Source organism: Gymnoscopelus braueri (assembly GCF_963280865.1).
Source record: "Gymnoscopelus braueri genome assembly, chromosome: 20".
In the NCBI taxonomy this organism is placed as follows: Eukaryota; Metazoa; Chordata; class Actinopteri; order Myctophiformes; family Myctophidae; genus Gymnoscopelus; species Gymnoscopelus braueri.
In genome coordinates, this window is record NC_137622.1 from 18,148,267 (window position 1) to 18,169,082 (window position 20,816).

At 42.2% G+C, this 20,816-nt stretch overlaps 1 protein-coding gene across 1 annotated transcript in view; it reads left to right on the plus strand.

Moving 5' to 3' along the window:
- mgat4b (alpha-1,3-mannosyl-glycoprotein 4-beta-N-acetylglucosaminyltransferase B) overlaps window positions 1–20,816 on the plus strand; it is a 146,647-nt gene that overhangs the window by 100,623 nt on the left and 25,208 nt on the right. The window contains 2 exon segments of the mRNA XM_080416885.1: window positions 14,036–14,111; window positions 16,443–16,557. Coding sequence (XP_080273011.1) covers window positions 14,036–14,111; window positions 16,443–16,557 — 191 coding nt within the window.

The window sequence follows — 20,816 nt, forward strand, 5'->3', positions numbered from 1 at the left end:
GTTGTGAATATTGATACATAGTACTCATACACTGGACACACAGGTCTGGAGAGCTGGAGGATATGTATGTCAGTTTCAGTTTAAATGCAAGGAGAATGTGACCAAACCCTTAGTCGATAATTATCACACCCCTTAATGTGTGTCTGTCCTTGGTGTGCAGTAGAAAAGTGGTCTGATATAAACCACCTCATCTACCTGACAAAAATGACAAAAATAAAACCAGCAGTGCTCAATTTATGCTCTGTTGCACGTTGAAAATAGCCAATCTACAAGCTTGCAACACGTCGCATTGTAGATCGGCTATTTTCGAAGTAGAAATGAGGCTTAGAGTTCAACATTAATACCTAACTAAAGTTATTTATTTGTGAGAGTTCTTTAATCTATATTTTAACTTGTAACCATGTATGCTGTGCTGTCTTGTTGTTTTTTACGCTTTGCTACCCCCACTCAACCTCTCTCTCATGCACGCACGCACGCACGCACGTACGCCCACATAATAATACACAAAATAAATAGCTTTTCCCCCCTGTTAAAATGCGGCAGTCGGCAGAATATGAAGTGTTGGTGTCATAGAAGTGGTGAGAAGCTGCTGTGCACAAAACTATTTTTACCGTTTATTAACCACAGCTGGAGAGTGGGGGAGGAGAGACGGAGAGAGAAAGAAAGAGGGTGCACTAAGAGGATGGGGGATAAAAAGGGAGGAGAAGAATGGATGGCAAGAGCGAGAAAGAGTAGGGGGGGGTGGGGGCTAGAGGTGAAAAGAGAGAGTAGGAGGAATCAAGGAACAAGACAGGTTATGTTTCTCTGCAACGTGCAAGAAATGTTTACTTTCTCCACGGCTGTGCTTTTCTTTCTGGGGAGGTGTTGTTGGGCATGATTGAAGATCTGCTGCAATCCTTCTCACTGGGAGGAGAGGGAGGTGGGTAATTGGAAGAAGAGAGGCTGTGACAGAAGGGTAATGGGATAAACAGTTAACCACTTTCACACTTTTGTTGTCTTTATTGTAATGTTTATATTGTTAATAGTGTTGTAACATATTTTAGTTGCTGGTAGGGATTTTATGGGCTATGGGGTGTAATGGTAGCAGAAACTGAGGATCATTATCATCCATTAAACCATTTAAAGGCAGGTGCTGAACTTCAAACTATAACTTAACTATAAAAGTTTGCACATTGTAGCTCCTTTTTTGCATGTTTCTTTTGGGTACCACTGGGCTGAGCAAGTCCACTCAGGTGGTACCAAAAATAAATATGCAAAAAGGGAGCTACAGCGTGCAAACTTTAATTTTGTTTCTATGGTAGCAGGAACTCGCATAACATACTGTAAATCGGGGCGTTAACATTTCCATGGTAACGTGAGCTCCACCAATCACAGACGTTGCTGCTACATATTGGATTATGGGTTGTGGGTAGTGATATCCACTGCATGATAACACATTAAACATGTTCTTGTGGTAAGTTGGATTGGGCATTATCGCTATGGAGGAAATAAATGGAACTTTTACTTCCTACTCCACACTGTTGAGCTCTATTACTGCATCCTCTAGCACAGTGATTCTCAACCTTTTACATTTCCAGGACCCCCAGTTTGATATGCATTAGGCCACAGACCCCCATTTGATTAAAAAAAAATGTCTGTGATACTCCGATATACAGTATACTGTGAGAACAAATTTTGTACGCTTCCAGGGGTACAGACCCGTAAGGGTCCTTTTTGTTCACAACTATCAATAATTTAGCTGGACCCTTAGCTGGACCCCAAGTCGAGAACAAACAGCTCTAGCATATCTTCACTCATTCTTAACGCTCTATGTTCCATATGCTTCGTGTTCTGCTGTCTGCTGGTGGTACTTTAATAACCTCAAGCAACTAATAAATTGTTGTTGTTGGTTTGTATTTATAGCAGCGTCTCATTCAGACATGTGTGTTAAACTACACTTCACTGCATTTCCCAGTAAAGATGCACTCATCAAACTAATGTGCTAATGGCTCCCAGAACAACCGGAGGCAAAGAAATCAATGGCATATCAACCAACCAGACAAATTCATGTCTCATATTTACACAGAGGTTGAGAAATTCACAGACGGACGTACAGGCAAATAGATGGAATGGAGTGACAGAAACAGATTGCCAGGCAGGAATGTTGACAGTCAGACAGACGGACAAACAACTTCTGTAGCAAGACAGACAAATCAATATCAACTGGTCCAGGAGACAAATAAATTGCTGTCACACAGGCAACATTTGTACTAGAAGAACATTATTTACTGTATTTCATATTGGGACTTACTACACAACAAAATAGAGTTGCAACTATCGATTATTTTCTCAGCAATTATTCTATCGATTCATTTCTTTATTAATATATTTTTATATAATTTATATATATTTTATATTTAACAAATTGATTAACCACTTAAGCAAGTATGTTATAGTTCAAACAACAGTGTTCTGCTACAAGTAGACTATTTTCACTATTTTGGAAAGTTTTGGAAAATGTTTGGAAAGTACAGTATGGACCCCTACAGCAAAATACTGAAACTATCAGACCTACAAGCTCACAAAGCATTGTGATGTGTTGTAGCTTGCAGATCTATTTTGGAATAGCCTTAGTACAATATAGGGCTTATAAGTGGTCAAATTACAGGATTTTACTGTGTAGCCTATGTGCAACAATGAGATTGTGTTTTACAATAGTGAACACACACACACACAAGATGTAGGAAGAACAGGGAGCAACACAGAATGTAGTATGAGAGCTGGAGTCACATTTACAAATCACTGGTACGCACCTAGCATTCATTCAGAAAATTACTGAGCTGCAACTGAACTGATTGCAATGGAGTGTGGAGTGGAAGGGCAGATGGTCTGACTTTATTTGTCGGATTGATGTCCTCTGTGGCCCTGTAAAGTAACTATTGACATTGTTCATGATTTGAGGCATTTTGTTCAAAACGGACCAATCCTGCAAATTTTTTAAGCGAACCTTAGCCAATGAGGATGGAATATGGGAAATCGGACAGATCCGTGTTGATCACATGACTATAGAGATACTGTGTACCGATTTGCATGACGTTTGGATAAAATCTGTAGGAGTAATGTAAAAAAATCACACCCAGTGTGAAGTGGGCGGTGTGGTCACAGTGGTCATCACAGTGATGGAAGTTCACTTAAAGAAAAGTAATATTGTGGACCAGCCATTGTACACCCCTAAAAAAAACATAAATGTGTGTGTTTTTTTTTTTTAATAAAAATAAAACCATAAATGTGTTTTTTTTAAGTGCATAGTCCTATTTTTAGGGCTATGCACATGTGTCATGTTTCACTAGCCAATCACAGTCCTGAATAGACTGTGATTGGCCAATCACAGTGCAGGGTTAGGGGGGTACACTGGTGGCCAATCACAGCGCAGGGTTGGGGGGGTGCAATGTCCAAACCTCACATATAGGGGCGGTTTCACCGCCCAAAAATGGGTTTTGCACAAATCGGCCTCCAGGCAGCGCTATAACAGGCCCATGTGAAATTTGAGGCAGAGGTTCTGAATTGGCATCCAGGGAGTGTGTGTGCACAGTTTCGCAGCGACCGGGCCAACGGTGCCAGAGATTAGCTGCTAACACACGGACAGGACACACGCACACACGGACGGACGGACGGACGGACGGACGGACGGACAGGGAGTAAAACATACTCTCTCGCCATGCCTTTCGGCCTGGCGGAGACAATAAATTTGCAACCAACTCTGTTTTATTGTCCTTGAAACTACATGGGCAGTAAAAAGAACCTCTTCTCTATCCACGTCTGTGCTCCTCCAGTGCTGTTTGATATGAATCCTGCACTTAGCATATCAATCTGTTTACTCTTTTCAGAATTCCTGCCTTGAGCTTCCGCTCCCCACCCCCTGACAAACAAGAGTGAATATATTAGCAGAGGGTGATAATGAGGGTCAGGTGGAGAAGCTCCTTGTCTCTCCCTGCCTCCCGGCTCAGTGTTCAATACCGTCCCTGTGTTCATTTTGTCAATAGACGTGTGTCACTGGGCGCCAAACCTTTTGTCTGTGGTAGAATGGCGCTGATCTGTGTCCGTGGATGATGCAGTGGTTAAGATAATTGCATCCGGAATCAAGCATGCTCCTGCTGGCATATAGCTTCAAATCCTGCAAGAGTGCTCCCTCTGTGTCGAGGTCTGCTGTCTGTCCCCACGAAAGAAACAGAAAAGGTAGTGAACTGTACAATCTCCTTTTGAAGTCATTATCCTTGAACCTTTGTGACAGTGGTAGAAGTCTAGTGATCTCATACACGCACGCACGCGCGCACACACACACACACACACGCACACGCACACACACAGAAACACAGTGTCTCAGTCGGGGCCACTCATTTCACACAAATCACATACACACGTACTTCCGCTGTAAAGATTAAAGCCAGCAGGTTTGGGCTTCTCTAAATCACAGCCGCCTTTGATCGATTCAGCCCTGCGAGCCATGTCCTCGTCACCCTGCGCACTCCACCCCCTGCTGCCCCTCCTCCTGCCTCTGTCATTTGTCAGCGTGGCTCCTCAGTATGGACAACGGGAGAATGAGACGTCGCTCTTTATTGATCAGCCAGCAGACGTGGGGTTGTTTGGAGGGAGGTGGGGGGTTCTGTTAAAGGGGAATGAAACTCTATTCCGATTTTGTAGTTTGTTTTCCTGTACAGGTTACAAACTACAGTACAAAAGGTTTAAAACGTGGCAGGTGCTGAACTTAGTACAATGACGTAAGGAATGCACCTGAAGCTAATCAAATGAATAATGGGTGTGTTAGATTTAGGCGTGCCCCCTTTAAGCTAAATGATGGCTGGCTAGATGGTGTTTTAGCTGCAGTGTGGTTGCCGTATGTTTGGGGCCCATACTCCTATGCAGAGGGAGACGGTTAAACCCCTCTCTGCCCCTTGCTACTGCAGAAATTGGATAAATAATTTTCTATTGACTTCCATTTTATAGAACCTAGGCACCGAACCTGAAGTATAACAGCGAAAACATTTGGCTTCTATCAACTTGTGGGGTGGCTCTGTATTGCCCATTCTGCCATGTTTTCAACTTGGTAGTTTCCATGGAAACACTAGAGAGGCCAATTGTCGCAAGCACGAAATGGCTTGTTCCTCGCAAAAACAATAGTTTGTGTACTGTTTTCATAATCTTTGCTTACCTCAACCACATTCATATCAGCATAATATATATTTTAAATAATCAAAAAAGGTTCATGTATATTTTAAAATGCGATGGTGATTGTTGTCTTGATGAGTCTGGGGTTCAGAGTGATCTGTTTCGGGTTGTGTCAAGGGGTTGGATGATGCCTTGCTGGTTCTTACCCAAGTGCTTGTAGAAAGGTTTGTATAATTGTATATTTCCTCTTAGAAGATCAAATGTAGAGAGGAGAACAGACCAGCAGGTTCCCATTGGCCTCTCTATATTGAAACAATAATAACAGAGTTGTCTGTATTCAATTCAAGATTTTTTGGAAAATATGCTAATATTTCATAAATCAGGCTGCAGAAGGAAGCTTTTAAAATCAGAGGGGATTCTAATCCCTATCCAATATTTGTGTGTGTGTGTTTGTTTCTTTATGTCTAACTCTTATAAAGAAACTTGAAGCTAAACTGGCTTAAAACTTTCTCTCTTCCTCCAGTATTTGCATCCCAGTCATGTCGTCCACTCGGGCTTGGCATGTCGTCTCTCTTTTGTTCAGGCTTTTCTACTTTCCTCTGGCTCGGTTTTCATTCCTCCTCAAGCTGTCAGGGGATGAGAGTGCCGCTCAGTGAGGGATAAAGGTCTGGTCTTGTTGCTGGTTGCAGGACTCTGTGCTTCATAATGCATGAAGACGGAGACCCGACAGGTAAACAGGCAAACCACATCAAAACGGCAAGGAGGAAGAGAGAGGGAAAAGAGCCATGTGGTTTGACAAGAGAAGGCGTGCAGATGAAAGAGGACAGTTTTTTATTTGTTTTGGGTTATCATTTAAGCTTTTTTTAATACTACAAACGCCCATTGCAAACCTTAACCGCTAAGTAGGCCTGTCCACGACTAAGGATTTGTTTAGTCGAATCTAATTGGTGACTAATTATTTTATTATTTTTAGGGCCAAAATACATTTTATTTCAAAGGGCCAAGTCTACACAGTTTGTTTTGTGTCTCCAGCAGAGTTTCTAGTGTCTCTATCTCTCTCTGGAAGAGGTTGCACATGAACTCTGCAGCCGCACTGAGGCGCTCCAACACAAACAATACCAATACAAAGACGAGGAATAAGAAGAATAAAGTGGAAGTTACGTGTGGTTGCAGGTGTACACTTGGCCAAAAGTGTACACCTGCCAAAAATTCAATTTCTCCCCTGAAGTAAGAAGGTGCGCTCTCTTAGCTCAATAGTAAAAAATGTCAGCACTTGCGCGGGGGACCCGGGTTACAATCTTGTGTAGGACATAAAATGTACAGAGTGCACCTCTAATGTTGTTCAAATTAGTTTGTTCACATATTCACATACGTGTTCCAGTCACTGATTACCTGTACAGGTACTAGGTAGCATAGGGGTTCAAAGTTTTGGTCGAACTTAACGTCAAACATGCACTTGTTGAAAAGGGTTATACCGTTGGGAAGCTTAATGTTTGGTTTTATTAAAAATAAGGAACAGGGAAGAACGGCAGTTGAGACTCGGGGCGCAGGCCAGGGTGAGGTTGCTGGCTCCATTGCAGGGAATCTTCAGGCTCCATTGAATCCCCCTGTGGTTAAGGTGTGTGTTTGAGAGGGAGGAATATACTTGGTTGGGAAATTGCTTTGGGACATGCAGGTGTGATTATTGTTCTCCAACTTAAGTTATAGAACTTAATACGTTGTGACACTGCTTTTGCTGCTGATATTGAACAATATAATTATGACAAGTGGTATCAGTTACTGATGTGATTGATATGCATTTGTATAAAGCTGTCTTTTAGATATGTAATGAGTGTATACATATATACTTACCTAGTAAATATAGTGTTCCATAATACTGTCCGTTCAACCACTATGAGGGTATTTACAGTACTGTACAGTACACTATTTACAGTGGGTTTTTGTGTGTGGGAAATAAACGTAAGGAAGGCACATTTTGAGGAAGACCAGTTTGTCAAGACTAGAAAGAGCAAGACTAGGCTGAGAGTAGATGCTATTCCCACCAGGTATAATTATACTGCTTGTATGAACTCTTAATAATTATAGTAATATTTCTGTTTTTAAGTGATATCATATGTTGAATATAAAAAATAACAGCGCCATGTCTTCTACTTACATAAATGTAATTAGAGCAATATTGTGTACTATTATGTCCGAGTATGACTTGAATGTGTGGTTATCATCAGTGTTGTGCTGGTGTTGCGCTGATGACCTATAACCTCGGTGAAACTAAAATGCTATTTATGTTTAGAACAGTGCATAATTTAGTTACAGTTTCTTATATTCACTCTGATGCTGTAAATGTTACATCACCAGCAGCAGTTTTATCAAATGCTCTAGGCCGATCTGTTCCCCAAAGAGTTTATATGCGCCGAATAACAGTAAATTAACCATTCTCTGCTATGATCTCCCTATATTCTTATAGTAGCAGTTAGGCTACATCTAGATGGTAAATTGTACATCAACCAGGTTCAGTAAACTTACATAATAAAGACAAATGACCTGACTTTGTCTATAATAACTGATGTGCAAACAAATGATGAGCAAACCATTAATGGTAACAGTAGTTACAGTAGTAGGTTTTAGTGGTAGTGCTATGATGTTAATATTCCATGAAATTAAATCACCTGCTATAACATGCAGGACGCAGTCATATACCTCCCCATTTTAAACACGGATAGCTAATTGAAATTGAACATGTTCCATTTAAACGAATAAAATAATACTTTACCCTTATGGCAGGTCCAGCAACTAGACGTCAGTAGGCTACACAACTTGATTCAGATGTGCTGATAAAATGAAAAATGATTCTTTAAGCGTCTTACCTTTTAAAAGTGCATCATGAACGATGTTGTGCTGCAGCTCTATTGCGCTGCTAGTGTTTGGTGCTAAAGTCCCGGAGCTGAAAAGAGTCTCTGTGATACGCAAATTGCCTTGTTGAAAAATTACACTCACGTTGGAGTGAATGGAGTTGACTCCACTCTCTCTATTACACCACTCTGCTATAAACCAGACAGACAGACAGACAGGAACTCAAGACTCGTACAGACAGGGACGAATGCATGATCTCCTAGAGAGAGAATATTTATTGGAATCTACCAAAATGAATAAGGGTACTGTCACTAGATTTATAAAGGCCTTATTGAAAGAAATCCCACACTACACCACACTATATCAAATAAGGATTGGCTTGATGTGTATATCAATTCCAGTGGAAATGCACTAACTCTCATTTCTGACGGGAGTTTGGGTGTTTTATTTGTTTCTTTATTACACCAAAGAAGAAAACACATTGGCGGTGCTAAATGTTGGAGACAGTGTGGTTCCCGGGAAACTAATCACTGGCATATGTTTTGGGAGTGTCAGAAACCTTGTATCTCCATATTTATGAAATTTTTGACATTTCTTTAACATTGATCTGCAATTTTTAAGAAAAGGGCATTTAGTTGGTATTTTGATATCATCTCATAAAAAAAGAGCTCACAAGACATTGGTTACTTCCTGAACCCCCCACAATACAGGATAGATACAGTAAATGACATGTTATGGAAAAGCGGGTGAAATATGTAAAGCCTGATTTATGCTTATATTAGTTGTGCCCTGGTGAAAGTACACCAAAAATCGCATATACAGCTCACAACGAGTTGCAGACTTGTAGAATGGCTATTTTCGGCCTACATGGCCAGATTTTATGGAGGTACAGTATGGAATTAATGAACCTGTAATGTTGTTTCATTTTCACAAACCTCGTTGGTTTTTATTTGATTTCCTCCTAAGTCTCCCGTGTTCTTGTGTATACACTTAACTGTACCTCCCCCAAAATGTACATCTGTGGACAGCAGGAGAAATTAAGCTGATTTTGTCCTGATGAAAGTAAATACTGCTGTTCCCCCCCAAACATTTATTGCTTATGTTTACTCAGTAGTCAAAAACATAGCGTATCACATTATAAAATGGAACAGACAGGCATTTTGGTGAATTTATAAATACCGTGTTCAAAATATTTACATGATTCCAAGCCATTTATTCAATTATAAAACATATTATTATTTGGTTAGTTTTCAGTCGATTTATTAATCAATTATTCGATTAATAGTTTCAGCCCTAAAGCCCTACTCATGGTGGCGCTACACCACGTCACTTTTACTTATAACGTGTGAATCATAGGTCAACTCCCAATATTTGCCTGCGTTGACATCTTTAAAAACAAATTGACAAGTGAACAGGGCAGAATGGTTGGATGGAATCTGTTTGTTTTTTTTTAGAGAGAAAAGCTTCATGAACACAAGAATAGCAGATCTACAAGCTCCCATTAAGTGTGTGTTTCTCCATCTGTTCATACAGTATGTATTCACCACACACACACACACACACACACACACACACACACACACACACACACACACACACACACACACACACACACACACACACACACACACACAAACACACACAAACGCCCTGTTTTTGCAGGAGGGTACCCAGAAAGCTTCTATTGCCATGGCGACAGTCTAATGTTCCCTTTCAGCCAGAGATGAAGTACACTTGAATGAGCACTGGGACCATGACCCTGCATACTAACCACTCGTCCCCGTGCATACCCCAGGGTGAACTCATAAAACTTAACCGCCATGCTAAATTCAACACCTGTTTTCTACAAGACAAGGGAATAGCTAAATCTACACTCCGATGGCCTGGTGTGCAGTCGTAAGTGGACGCTACACTTTTATTGGTTACGCGTAACCTTAACATGGTGATATGGGTTTATGGCTTGTCTGAAAAGGTCTTGTCTACTATTTCTCATTAAACTTTGCCGCGTTCATTTGAGTGTGCGTGTGTGTGTGTGTGTGTGTGTGTGTGTGGGTGTGGGTGTGGGGGTGGGGGTGGGTGTGTGTGTGGGTCTTGTCTAGTATTTTTGATTAAAGTTTGGCACGTTCATTTGAGTGTGTGAGTGTGTGTCAGGACTGCAAACTCACTTCCCACTTTCTGCCGCAGTCTGAAAACTCACCTCTTCAGACTCTACCTCACCCACTATCGTACTATGTTATTTACACAGATGTACAGTATGCATTTTTTTTCCCCTATCCACACATACCAAATATGTTATTTAGACTAGGTTTGATGTTTACCTGCTATATCCTAGTTACTTTGTAGAACTTAAAGCTGCAATCCAGAACTTGAGACACAGATTGAGAGAGCGAGACGGCCATTACAGCACCATGGACAGCAACACAGTGTGCTTGGCAGTAGGTTATTCATGAATAGATCGATATACCTCTCGGTAACAACGTTTCAAAATTACGTTCTCCTCCTCCAGTTCAGCAACAATTGAGAAATCGCCTGCCTCCTTGCTTTGCTTTTGTATTGTATTTGCCCGCTTTGATCTTCTTTTCAACCTTGTTTGTTGACTCCATTCTGTGCTCCTCCGTGCTGCATCAGTGCTCCACTCACACTGTTGCAGGTTTCTTCAGGTCCGCTCCATATGGGTTATTGCGGGACATGCGGGACACACATTATTATTATTTCTTTGACCGGCCATTCCTGCCCACAGCAACTGAAAACCCCCTGCTGGAATTATTAGTTAGTCACAAGCTCTTGTTAATACCTTTCGTTGGTTAAATATTGGAAAATAATCATTTTGAATACAAAACAACATACACAAAGTAAAAAACTAAAACAACAACCCATGAACACACAAATCAAACAAATACTCTTTCTTTCCTCTCTGCCCAACACAGATTGTGTTTGTGTATGTCTTTATAGGTGAAAATGTTTTCTGGTTCAGAAATTTTCTAAATTGCGGAAATAGTGGATCTATAAGCTACAAGCTATAAGCCACACTATAATAAAGGTTTCTGCCTGACTGCGACATTATGCTTATGCTCTTACTACTCCACTTCCTTGGCTACATACTCTGACCTTACACTTAGTAAGCCACTCTGGAAAAGAGTGTCTGCTAAATGCCTTAAATAAAATCTAGCCTGAATACACCTTAAGGCACCCATGGCAGCTTGCATATATTGAGGTTTTTAAGTCTTCTCTGGGTATCCGTTTCGTATTAGATAGCACCTCGTGCTGTCAGCTAAGCACTGCTGCTGCAGTACCTCTGGCCTCTCTGACGCACAAAATCCCATTCCTCTAAAACCGTCTGCTGCTGGAAAATATGTTGTGAGTGGTGATCAAGGCGAAGACAAGGATTGCTCTGTGTAAACTCTGAGCACTTTCCTATAAAAGCCTCGTTCTGTCTGGAAAGCTGCCTCTCTATTTTGTAGTGGAATTGTTTTTCATACCCTGCGGTTGTATAAAAGCATAGTGATGCCGCGTCGTAAAATCCCCTTTAAGCACAGATTAATGTACATGTGGTGAGATGAAGTTAGAATGTCTCTTTTGTTGATGTGACCTCACACAGACATGATGGCCCCAGGACTATTATTATCACCCGATGTTGTCCATCACATGTTCTTCTCCTGCTTGAAACATCGTACCAGCAGAATCCTTGCAGGGTCAATAGAACATGCTTACTTTTATGTTTTCCTGTTTCCAGATGAGAAAGCCTATCAGCCTGGGGCAGCCTCACTTTGCTAGGGTGATGTACCTATTAAGCCCAGAGCAAATATTGAACCTCATGTTTGCGTTTGCTGTACAGCGGGCTCACCATGTTTGGTTAACCCAATATGTAGACAGAAATTCAGTGCTTTCAATTCATTCATCCCCTAATTGTTTTGTGGTATTTGGGGATTATGTTGGTTAAACTGTAGTTTGCTTCCGGTCCGCATGTTGTGGGTGTGTGAGGTAAACGTCTGAAATGAGAAATGTTGTTGTAATCACCTAGTTGCATTCCACGCACTGAGGAATTAGCACGCTATTGTTTCAGTAGCAGACGTGAACGGGCACACAAATATTTTAGCTCCAGCCCGAGGGTCGTCGTGTTTACTGCAGGACGAAAACCAGAGGAGTTGTGTTGGAGGCACACGCGTCTCATTGCCGTTCCCATGTGGCTGCAGTAATCAGGGCTTTGTTTCCCAGTGCTGTCATCTCATTTTATGTTTAGAATCTGCGCTCAAGTCACTGATCCTCTCTAAGCACTGCTGGGTCTGGAAAAACAGGAACGCTCCGTGTTCATGTATTGCACGCATGTTTTATTCCCAGGGCTCAATGAATCGCTCTATATCTGGCGGCAATAGCTCTCTGTATATGAAGGAATTATTTTGTACAGATTAAACTGTGAATGACTTTCTGTAGTAATTGTGCTGTAGATGTCCTAAATGTGTGTTGGTGTGAAAGTAAGAAAGAGGAGACATTTTTCCTGGGTACGTAAGTCCATTTACTGTAGACCTTCTTATGTTTGATGACAACATAGCAGCCAGGGAGGAAAATGGATATCTTTACAGGGGCCTTTGTTTTTGCCCACATGGTTTGAGTATGTAATGTAGGGATTTTCTTTCAGTTTTTCTTTTTTGTTGCCACATTCATGAGATGGTCCCATGAAAAACCCTTGTTTTAAAGGAGCGAAAGTCACTTCATTTGAGAATGATACACTGTGACTCTACAATTAATTCTACTACTTATTTTCCCTGCGTATTTCCCAGGAGCTTTGTTTTTACACTGTTGATTCCTCATTTCCTACACTGTATGCTGCAGTCTGTCGCTGGCCTCCACACAGTAACTTGTGTTGTTTGAGAAAATCTCATCGATATCCGATGACAAAGACAGTTCTCCGTCTGATTGGAACCAGAACCTCAACTGATCCAACACCAGCTGGTCTGAGTTCTCTCCCTCCAGAGACATAAAGGGCTCTTAAGCAAGGGGCTTAAAATGTGCGGGCATACACACAAACAGACACACACACACACACACACACACACACACACACACACACACACACACACACACACACACACACACACACACACACACACACACCACACATACATACAGTGCACACATACACACACTCAAACGCATACTGCACGCACACATACAAACCCATACACGGTGTGATGCATGCACAGGGACTGTTTGTAGTATAGACCTTCATTACGGTGGGGTGACCCACACTCTCTGGAATGATTGTTGATTCAGAACACGTGTTGAGCTGTGTTGAGGTACCTGGCTGCTGCCTCGGTCCACAACATGTGTTTAGATGCTTTGAGGTACTGTACCTGGCTTCTGCCTCGGTCCTGAATTTGACAGGTACTGCGGTTTCAGCCTAGGTCCAGACCATGTGTTGAGCTGCATTGCTGGTTGCTGTCATTGTCCAGAACACGTGTTGAGATACGTTGAGATGCCTGGTTGCTGCCTCGGTCCAGAACACGTGTTGAGCTGTGTTGAGGTACCTGGCTGCTGCTTCGATCCAGAATTCAACAGGTACTGCGGTTTCTGCGTGGGTCCAGAACACAATTTGAGCTGTTTTTAGGTACTGTACCTTGGCTGCTCGCTGCCTCTATCCAGAACATGTGTTCATCTGCGTCAAGGTACCTGGCTTCTGCCACAGTCCAGCTCAGAGTGTGTTTTGCGGTACCTGGCTTCTGTCTCTGTCTAGCTCATAGGGTCAGCTTATGGAAAAATGGCACAAGATGGAACCATGTGAGATTGTAGGTACAGTAGGTGGAAAAAGCTGTGGATGCCAGGAAGAAGGCAGGGTGGGTTGTTTGTGTGTGTGTGTGTGTGTGTGTGTGTGTGTGTGTGTGTGTGTGTGTGTGTGTGTGTGTGTGTGTGTGTGTGTGTGTGTGTGTGTGTGTGTGTGTGTGTGTGTGTGTGTGTGTGTGTGTGTGTGTGTGTGCGCGTGTGCGTGCATGAATTAAATGTCAAATCATTAATGCCTGTTCTTCATCCGCGTCTCTCCCTCCAGATGGCGGACCAAACAGAACCTGGACTACTGTTTCCTAATGATGTACGCCCAAGCCAAAGGGACCTACTATGTACAGGTATTGAACCCAACTCAGCTCTCTGGACTGAAGCCCAATTTACAAAAAATATTTACTCTGTAGTATATTAGACTGAAGCCCCATATACATTGTTGTGCAATAAAGTTACTTCACTGCAAATTGGCAAGGGACAGAAGTATAAATTAAGCTTAAGATGCTGAATCTGACCTGTACCGTGGCCATGTCATGGCCTGTCTCTTTCTCTCCTTTAACCTTTTATCTTTTTTTGTGTTTCTACAATAGATAAATAAAATAAATGTTAATTTATGCAATCGAAACAGTTGCTTTGTGGGAAGAGTTTAAAATGAGGAGCCATGGATTTGGTAGACACAGGGATCCTTATACATACATCCCTCTCTATACAGTACCTCATCTAAGGTTAGGTGCTAAATTGTCGAATAGTCAGTTCTTAACCAGACATGCATACTGATCTGATGAAGAACATTGTGGTTCAAAATGTGTCGTTGGTGCATTAAAAGCTACCATAAAGGGAGTCTGTCAGTGTGCCTCTCTTTTATTCATTCAGGATAATTGATGTTGCCCTTTTAACATCCCTCCGTGAAAGAGCTTTTTTTCTTGATAAAAACGTTCCAACAATAGATGTTGGAATATAATATTCAATAGTTTCCTTTCTCTCGCCTCCCAGTTCAGCCAATGGAAAGTGGGCTGGCGGCTCTGCTGCTGCCCTTTTGCTTGCCTCGTTCTGTGTGAACAATGTTCAAACTTCTGAAGAAATATTGTTTTGTAATAATGTATCTAAGCATGGCTGCTGTGAACGGCCTGCAGGGAAGAGGCTTCAAATAGCTGAACTTTTGGAGGAAGGAACAGTGGTATATATTTATGTTGATCTGAGCTATAACCCTGACATTGTGTCTGGCTGCCAGGGTGGCCAAGAGACAGAGTTTTGACAGGAACACCATTCCGTGTTGCGTGTTTTGGCACTGCACTCACTCTGAACTTTAAGCAAGGTTTTTTTTGTGCTCCCCTGAGCATAGGGTAATTACTCTCACGTTGATTCTGCAGAGACAGAAGTTGAAGGAGATGTTAACTCTGTCAGCTGCAGGTTGTGTTACGTAGGGAAACATTACCATTGGCTTTTCATTTGTTTTCTGCCTTTCTCCTGCTGGCCTACTGCTCATCTTGTGTGAAGATGTGTTGTTGACACATCTGCAGCAGCAGCTGTCGGCCATAGCATTGACTTCGGAAAGAGAGTGTGCTTGGTTTCCATCCATGATTAGAACTGAGTAGATGCATGTGTGCCCCAAACACTTCAATGCCAGCGTGGTTTCTGTTTGACCGCAGGGGTGTCTTCAAAGCTCAGAGGGATTGGGGTCCACACCTGCCTTGGAATGGGGTTGAAATGATGCCCGGCCACACAAACAGATTGACTGTGGTTTTTTGAACAGGCATTTGGTGCCAAAATAAACTTCTGCATTCTTACGCTATTTTGGTCTGAACCGGGAAAAAAATGTAATGTTACGAGGCAGACTTGGGATTGTGAAAGGTTGCTCTTTCTACTAAAGCGGATGGTGATAGGGTAATTGCCATCTGTCATTGTCCAGTATATCAGTTCCTTGCCCACTATGCGGCTTCCTGAACACACATCCAGGCCCGTCTCCACTCCTCAGCACACCACAGCAAGCAAGCGGGCTGCTTAGGAAGGCATGGGGAGATGGGAAGTGACAGGCTTGCGTGGGCCCAGTGTTGGAGATTCGCCACTGAAAGAACAAGCATTATGCCACAGTTTATTCTCTCCCTATTCACCTCATCAGTTTAGTGGCATACACATACACACAAAGACACACTCGCACACGCACCCGCACGCACACGCGCACACAAAACACAAAGAAGCCGAGAGTAGGTGTCACATTTCCTCACGGTTATCTTCAGCACAATGGCCTGTGATTCAGACGTTTTCCTCTATCTCAGCCTCGAAAGGTCACATTTGACTGAGATTCCTCCGCCGCGTGATAACTAATGAGAATTTGTCAGTTATTTTTTATGAATGTCTCATAATCCGCTACATTGTGTAGTCTACAGGCGGACTAATACAAATGGCCATTACGTTTTCATTGTGGCTAGTATTTTATTCTGACTTATGTTTACGACCCTTCAGGAGTTTTCAATTATTGAGCAGTTTGAGCCATATGTTTGCAATCACAAAAACCCATTGTTGCAAATTACACCTATTAGTATTTAATGAAACTTAATGATGGCATTGTCACATTAAATTCACCCGCTATTAGAGGGAAGAAATAAAGCTGAGACAAAGTCTAACCCTCCATCTCGCTCGTGTCTCTCCCCCACCCCCCAACCCTCTGTCTTTCTCAGCTGGAGGACGATATCGTGGCGCGTCCAAACTACTTCACCACCATGAAGAACTTTGCCCTGCAGCAGCCGTCAGAGGAGTGGATGATTCTGGAGTTCTCCCAGCTGGGCTTCATCGGTGAGACACATAAACCGCAAGAGTTACCAAAGCATGCCAGCATATGAGCTAAACAAAATGACACCTAAATGGGTTCAAAGTGTTAACATAGCGTACTGCTGTGTGAATTAAATAGCTACAGCTGTAAGCTTCCTAACAACTAGCCATGGTAGTAGTGTTAGCCTTACTTGCTGAGCTAAAGAACCACATCGCTGTGGGAGTTTTCTTTTAGCATAGAACACTAATTAATGTCAGATGTGCGTGTAATGCCACCAACGGCAACCAATGCAATTTAAGAATGGATTATTTTCATACATACTGGTATACAAATACAAATACAAATAATACCCATACATTTTATTGTAGTGAAAATTCCATTCATTACAGAGTATTATTTCACAATTGTATTATATATATAATATCTTTAAAACTGGAAGAATGTTTAAGTGTATTAATGTGGACAAAACTGAAGTGAGCCCAATTAGAGGAAGAGGTTTCTCACTCAGCATTTGGTCTATCTTGAACCCTGATCCCTCCCCTCATCAGCACTATATTAGCACTTCCATGACCCCACATTAGATTTCACTTTGTTTAATAGTGACTAAAAATACAGTACAAATCTCAGTATTAAAATATTAAATTTTCTTCAGCCAGTTGAGTTGTATCATTTATAATGAGCAAGCTACTTTGCTTAAGTAGTTTAAAAAGTCAAAAGTTCTGATAGAATCTGCAGCTCAGCTGGAAACTCGCTCCTCCTAGCTCCCAACTCACGGGAACTAAATCTAAAGGGTGCACACGCAGTGAATTAAATCTGCCCGATTAATTGAAGCGTCAACCTTCGTTTGAGCTGGTTTCTAATTATACTGTCGGGACCAATCAATTACTTCTATCTTCCGGATTCAATCAGTAGAGCCTGGCATGTGGAAACCCAGGGCTCGCTTGGTCGGAACTGGAGGAAATTGGATTGATTTGAAAGCCAGTGATGCTGTGGGATTTCTGTGAGAATTCTTGAACGGTGGTGGAGACAGAGTTGGCTGGTAGTCAGAGGGATCTGTCCCGTAACCCACAAGTTCCTACGTTTCATTCCTGCTGCAGCCAATGTCCCAACCCTACGACACTTTCCTGTGAGCGAAACTGTCGTACGATGAAGTATAAAGTAGGCTCTAAACCTCCAATCAGATCTAGCAGCACTCCGTTTGGTTGCCATGGCACTATGATCCCGATAAAATGTGCACATGGAGAGAGCCGCCCCAGAAGGATTTGACAGATCTAATTAAAGAAACAAATTAACAATGCCGCGACTGATGTCTTGCAAACAAAACTAAAAACATCATCATTTGTCTTGTCTTTTGAAAGTAAAGAGCAGCAGTTTAAAATGTTTATCTCTCTGCACAAATGTGGATCGTGTGTTGTGCGTTTTAGGGGCTTAAAAGGGGATTGGATTCCCAGGAGACCAACATGAAGGACTGTTGACGGCTAGCACAGGGCCCTGGTCCCAGAGTAAATAAGAACCGAATAACCTTGGCTGTTGTTCCCAAGGCCAGACACGTGCTGAACACACTCTGTACACCACATTTTGCATCGAGAGACCATATCCACTGCTCCATGTCATGGTCAATCCTGCTAATTAGTAGAAATAAACACTCAACGCTGGGGGCATATCTGCCGGGATGGAATCAGTCAGACATGAGATACGGTGTCATTTGACTGGAGGTAATTGGTGAAAATATCACTGCTCTGAGGTCACGGCATAGGGCTAGGGGCAGATAACTTAGCCTCATTTTGTCATGAGACCGTTGCCAGCCTAGCGGCAACTCAATCCCACTTTGTTTGCTTCTCATGAGCTATTGACTGTTCCGACGTTCTCTATTCATAGTGGTGAAAGAGAGGGCTTGTGTCTTGTGACTCTCTGCTGATCAGTAAAGAACAGAAAAGAGTGCTCCACCAAGTGCTACCACTGCACCCCACTCCTCTGTACAGTACAGGCCGTGTATACAGTAGTACATATGCACCCCACTCCTCTGTGGTGTATACAGTAGTACATATGTACCCCATTCCTCTGCACATGCACTCCATACACAGTATGTTTGCCATCCAGCATGTGAGAAGTGAGATGTTTTAGTGTTAGTCAAAGTGTTTTTTACAAGGTGCATAAAACAGCCATTTTAAAAAGTTATTTCAAATTTGCACAACACTAATACAATTACAATGAAAATAAAATAGATTAAAAGAAAACACCAAATCCTAAGTATACAAAAGCCTGCCTGTAAAGTAAAGTCTTTACAGTAATTAAAAAGGTGAATTTTGCCAGCCTATAAGCCTCTCAGACAGGGCATGTCAAAAGCTTGTGGCCTGGACACGAAAGGCCTGGTTCCCCTCAGGTCATTAACCTCAAACTGGACAATCTTAACCAATTATAAGCTATATACTTTGTTGACCGGGGTCCCCCACAGGTCTGTACTTTACCCCCTCCCTTTCCCTCTACACCCAATCTCTTTGCTGAAAATAGCTGATCTACAAGCTTGTAGATCTGCTATTTTCAACAAATGTTCACCTATTATGACGTGTCCAGAATTGGGATAGGGCTCATCTTGGTAAAGGTTCTCTGATGTCTTTCCTCTGTTTGATAGAGAAGATACTCATACCACACTCTCAGCTCTCTCTCTCTCTCTGCCTGTGACACACTGTGAGGCTTTCTCTCCCATACGCACTCTCACACAAAATTACACAGTGTCGCTCTCTCCTCCCATGAGCCTCTGCTGCTCCACTTTACTCTAATAGGTCCCTGAGCTCCGCTAGGGGCCCAGCTTAACTAGTGATTGATGTCTGCCTTCCCATCCTCTCTCCCTTCACACTGTCCCGTCCCAGCATCCCCTGCAAAGCTCCTCATTACTGTGGCTTCACTATATGTTGAGAGAAGAAACAATCATGCCCCCTAGAAGTTCTTGCACCATCTCAGGCGTGACTTTACTAGTGGTGGCAGATAGGACGAGTGAAGTTTGCTTATTCTTCTGGGTTTGTGCACAAGGGCAGATTCTGGGGTTGGTTATCCCTGGAGCCGGAGCGTGGCAAAAAGTTAACCAGCAAACCCGTTAAGACCTGCTGAGGCCGATTCTAAAAACGCCCTCTAAATCCCAACCTAAGTTTTCTGGAAAATGTCACATTTTTATTAAAACGTTTTCCTTACTTGTCATGTATGTACTCATGTTGAAAGGGTAGGCAAAATAAGCTATTTTAGCTTCAGCTTATACCTTTTTTGGTCATAACTATGTCATATTTATTTATTATTATTGTTGTTTTATGCGAATGGAGCATATTGTTTTGCATAGTGAAATGATCAAAATAAAAACTTGCAAAGTGAAAAAAAACTTGCAAAGTGAAAAAGTAAAATAAATGATGTTGCTATATACAGTCTGTGTGTGTGTGTGTGTGTGTGTGTGTGTGTGTGTGTGTGTGTGTGTGTGTGTGTGTGTGTGTGTGTGTGTGTGTGTGTGTGTGTGTGTGTGTGTGTGTGTGTGTGTGTGTGTGTGTGTGTGTGTGTGTGTGTGTGTGTGTGTGTGTGTGTGTGTGTGTGTGTGTGTGTGTGTGTCTTATGTGTCTGGAGCTAATCTCACAAACCGCTGGATCGATTAGTGCCAAATCAGTCTTGTGCACAGACTGCCAGTAGGCCACAAAAGTACCTCCATTATTCTTCACATCTGTTACTACTTTTTGAAATATGTAAGTGATATTTTCATTTCACCATTCAGAGACATGCCTTCAGTGAATTAGCACACTGAGGAACACTGCTTGGGGTCTTGAGATGTCGGTCACTAGTAGTGAAGCGGGCCAGTGGCTGTTGTTTATATTATTTGGTCAAATAACATCAGGCGCTTCTTTGCATATAATTGACAGACCTAGAGAAGAGCTGATCTACAAGCTCACTGCGCATGAATATTTTCAAGTGAAAGTTTAAGTGGTTAAATCTGTCTGTGGGTTCTATAAATATGGAACCAATGAAAAGTATTAACGAGAACTTGTGACTAAATAATAACTGCATTGGTTCCATTGGAATACAGTTTCTTTTTTTTTAGCATTTCCTGAAAAGTAACGCTTTTGTACATGGTTTCCATCCAACAGCCACGTTTTGAAGCATATGAAGCCAAAGGCCCAACTTAAGATCAGCTGATCTCTCTTGATGGAATTTTTCTGTCAAGGCTTTTTGCTCTCATCCCCAATTCTTTCTTTCTATCTCTCTCTCTCTCTCTCTCTCTCTCTCTCTCTCTCTCTCTCTCTCTCTC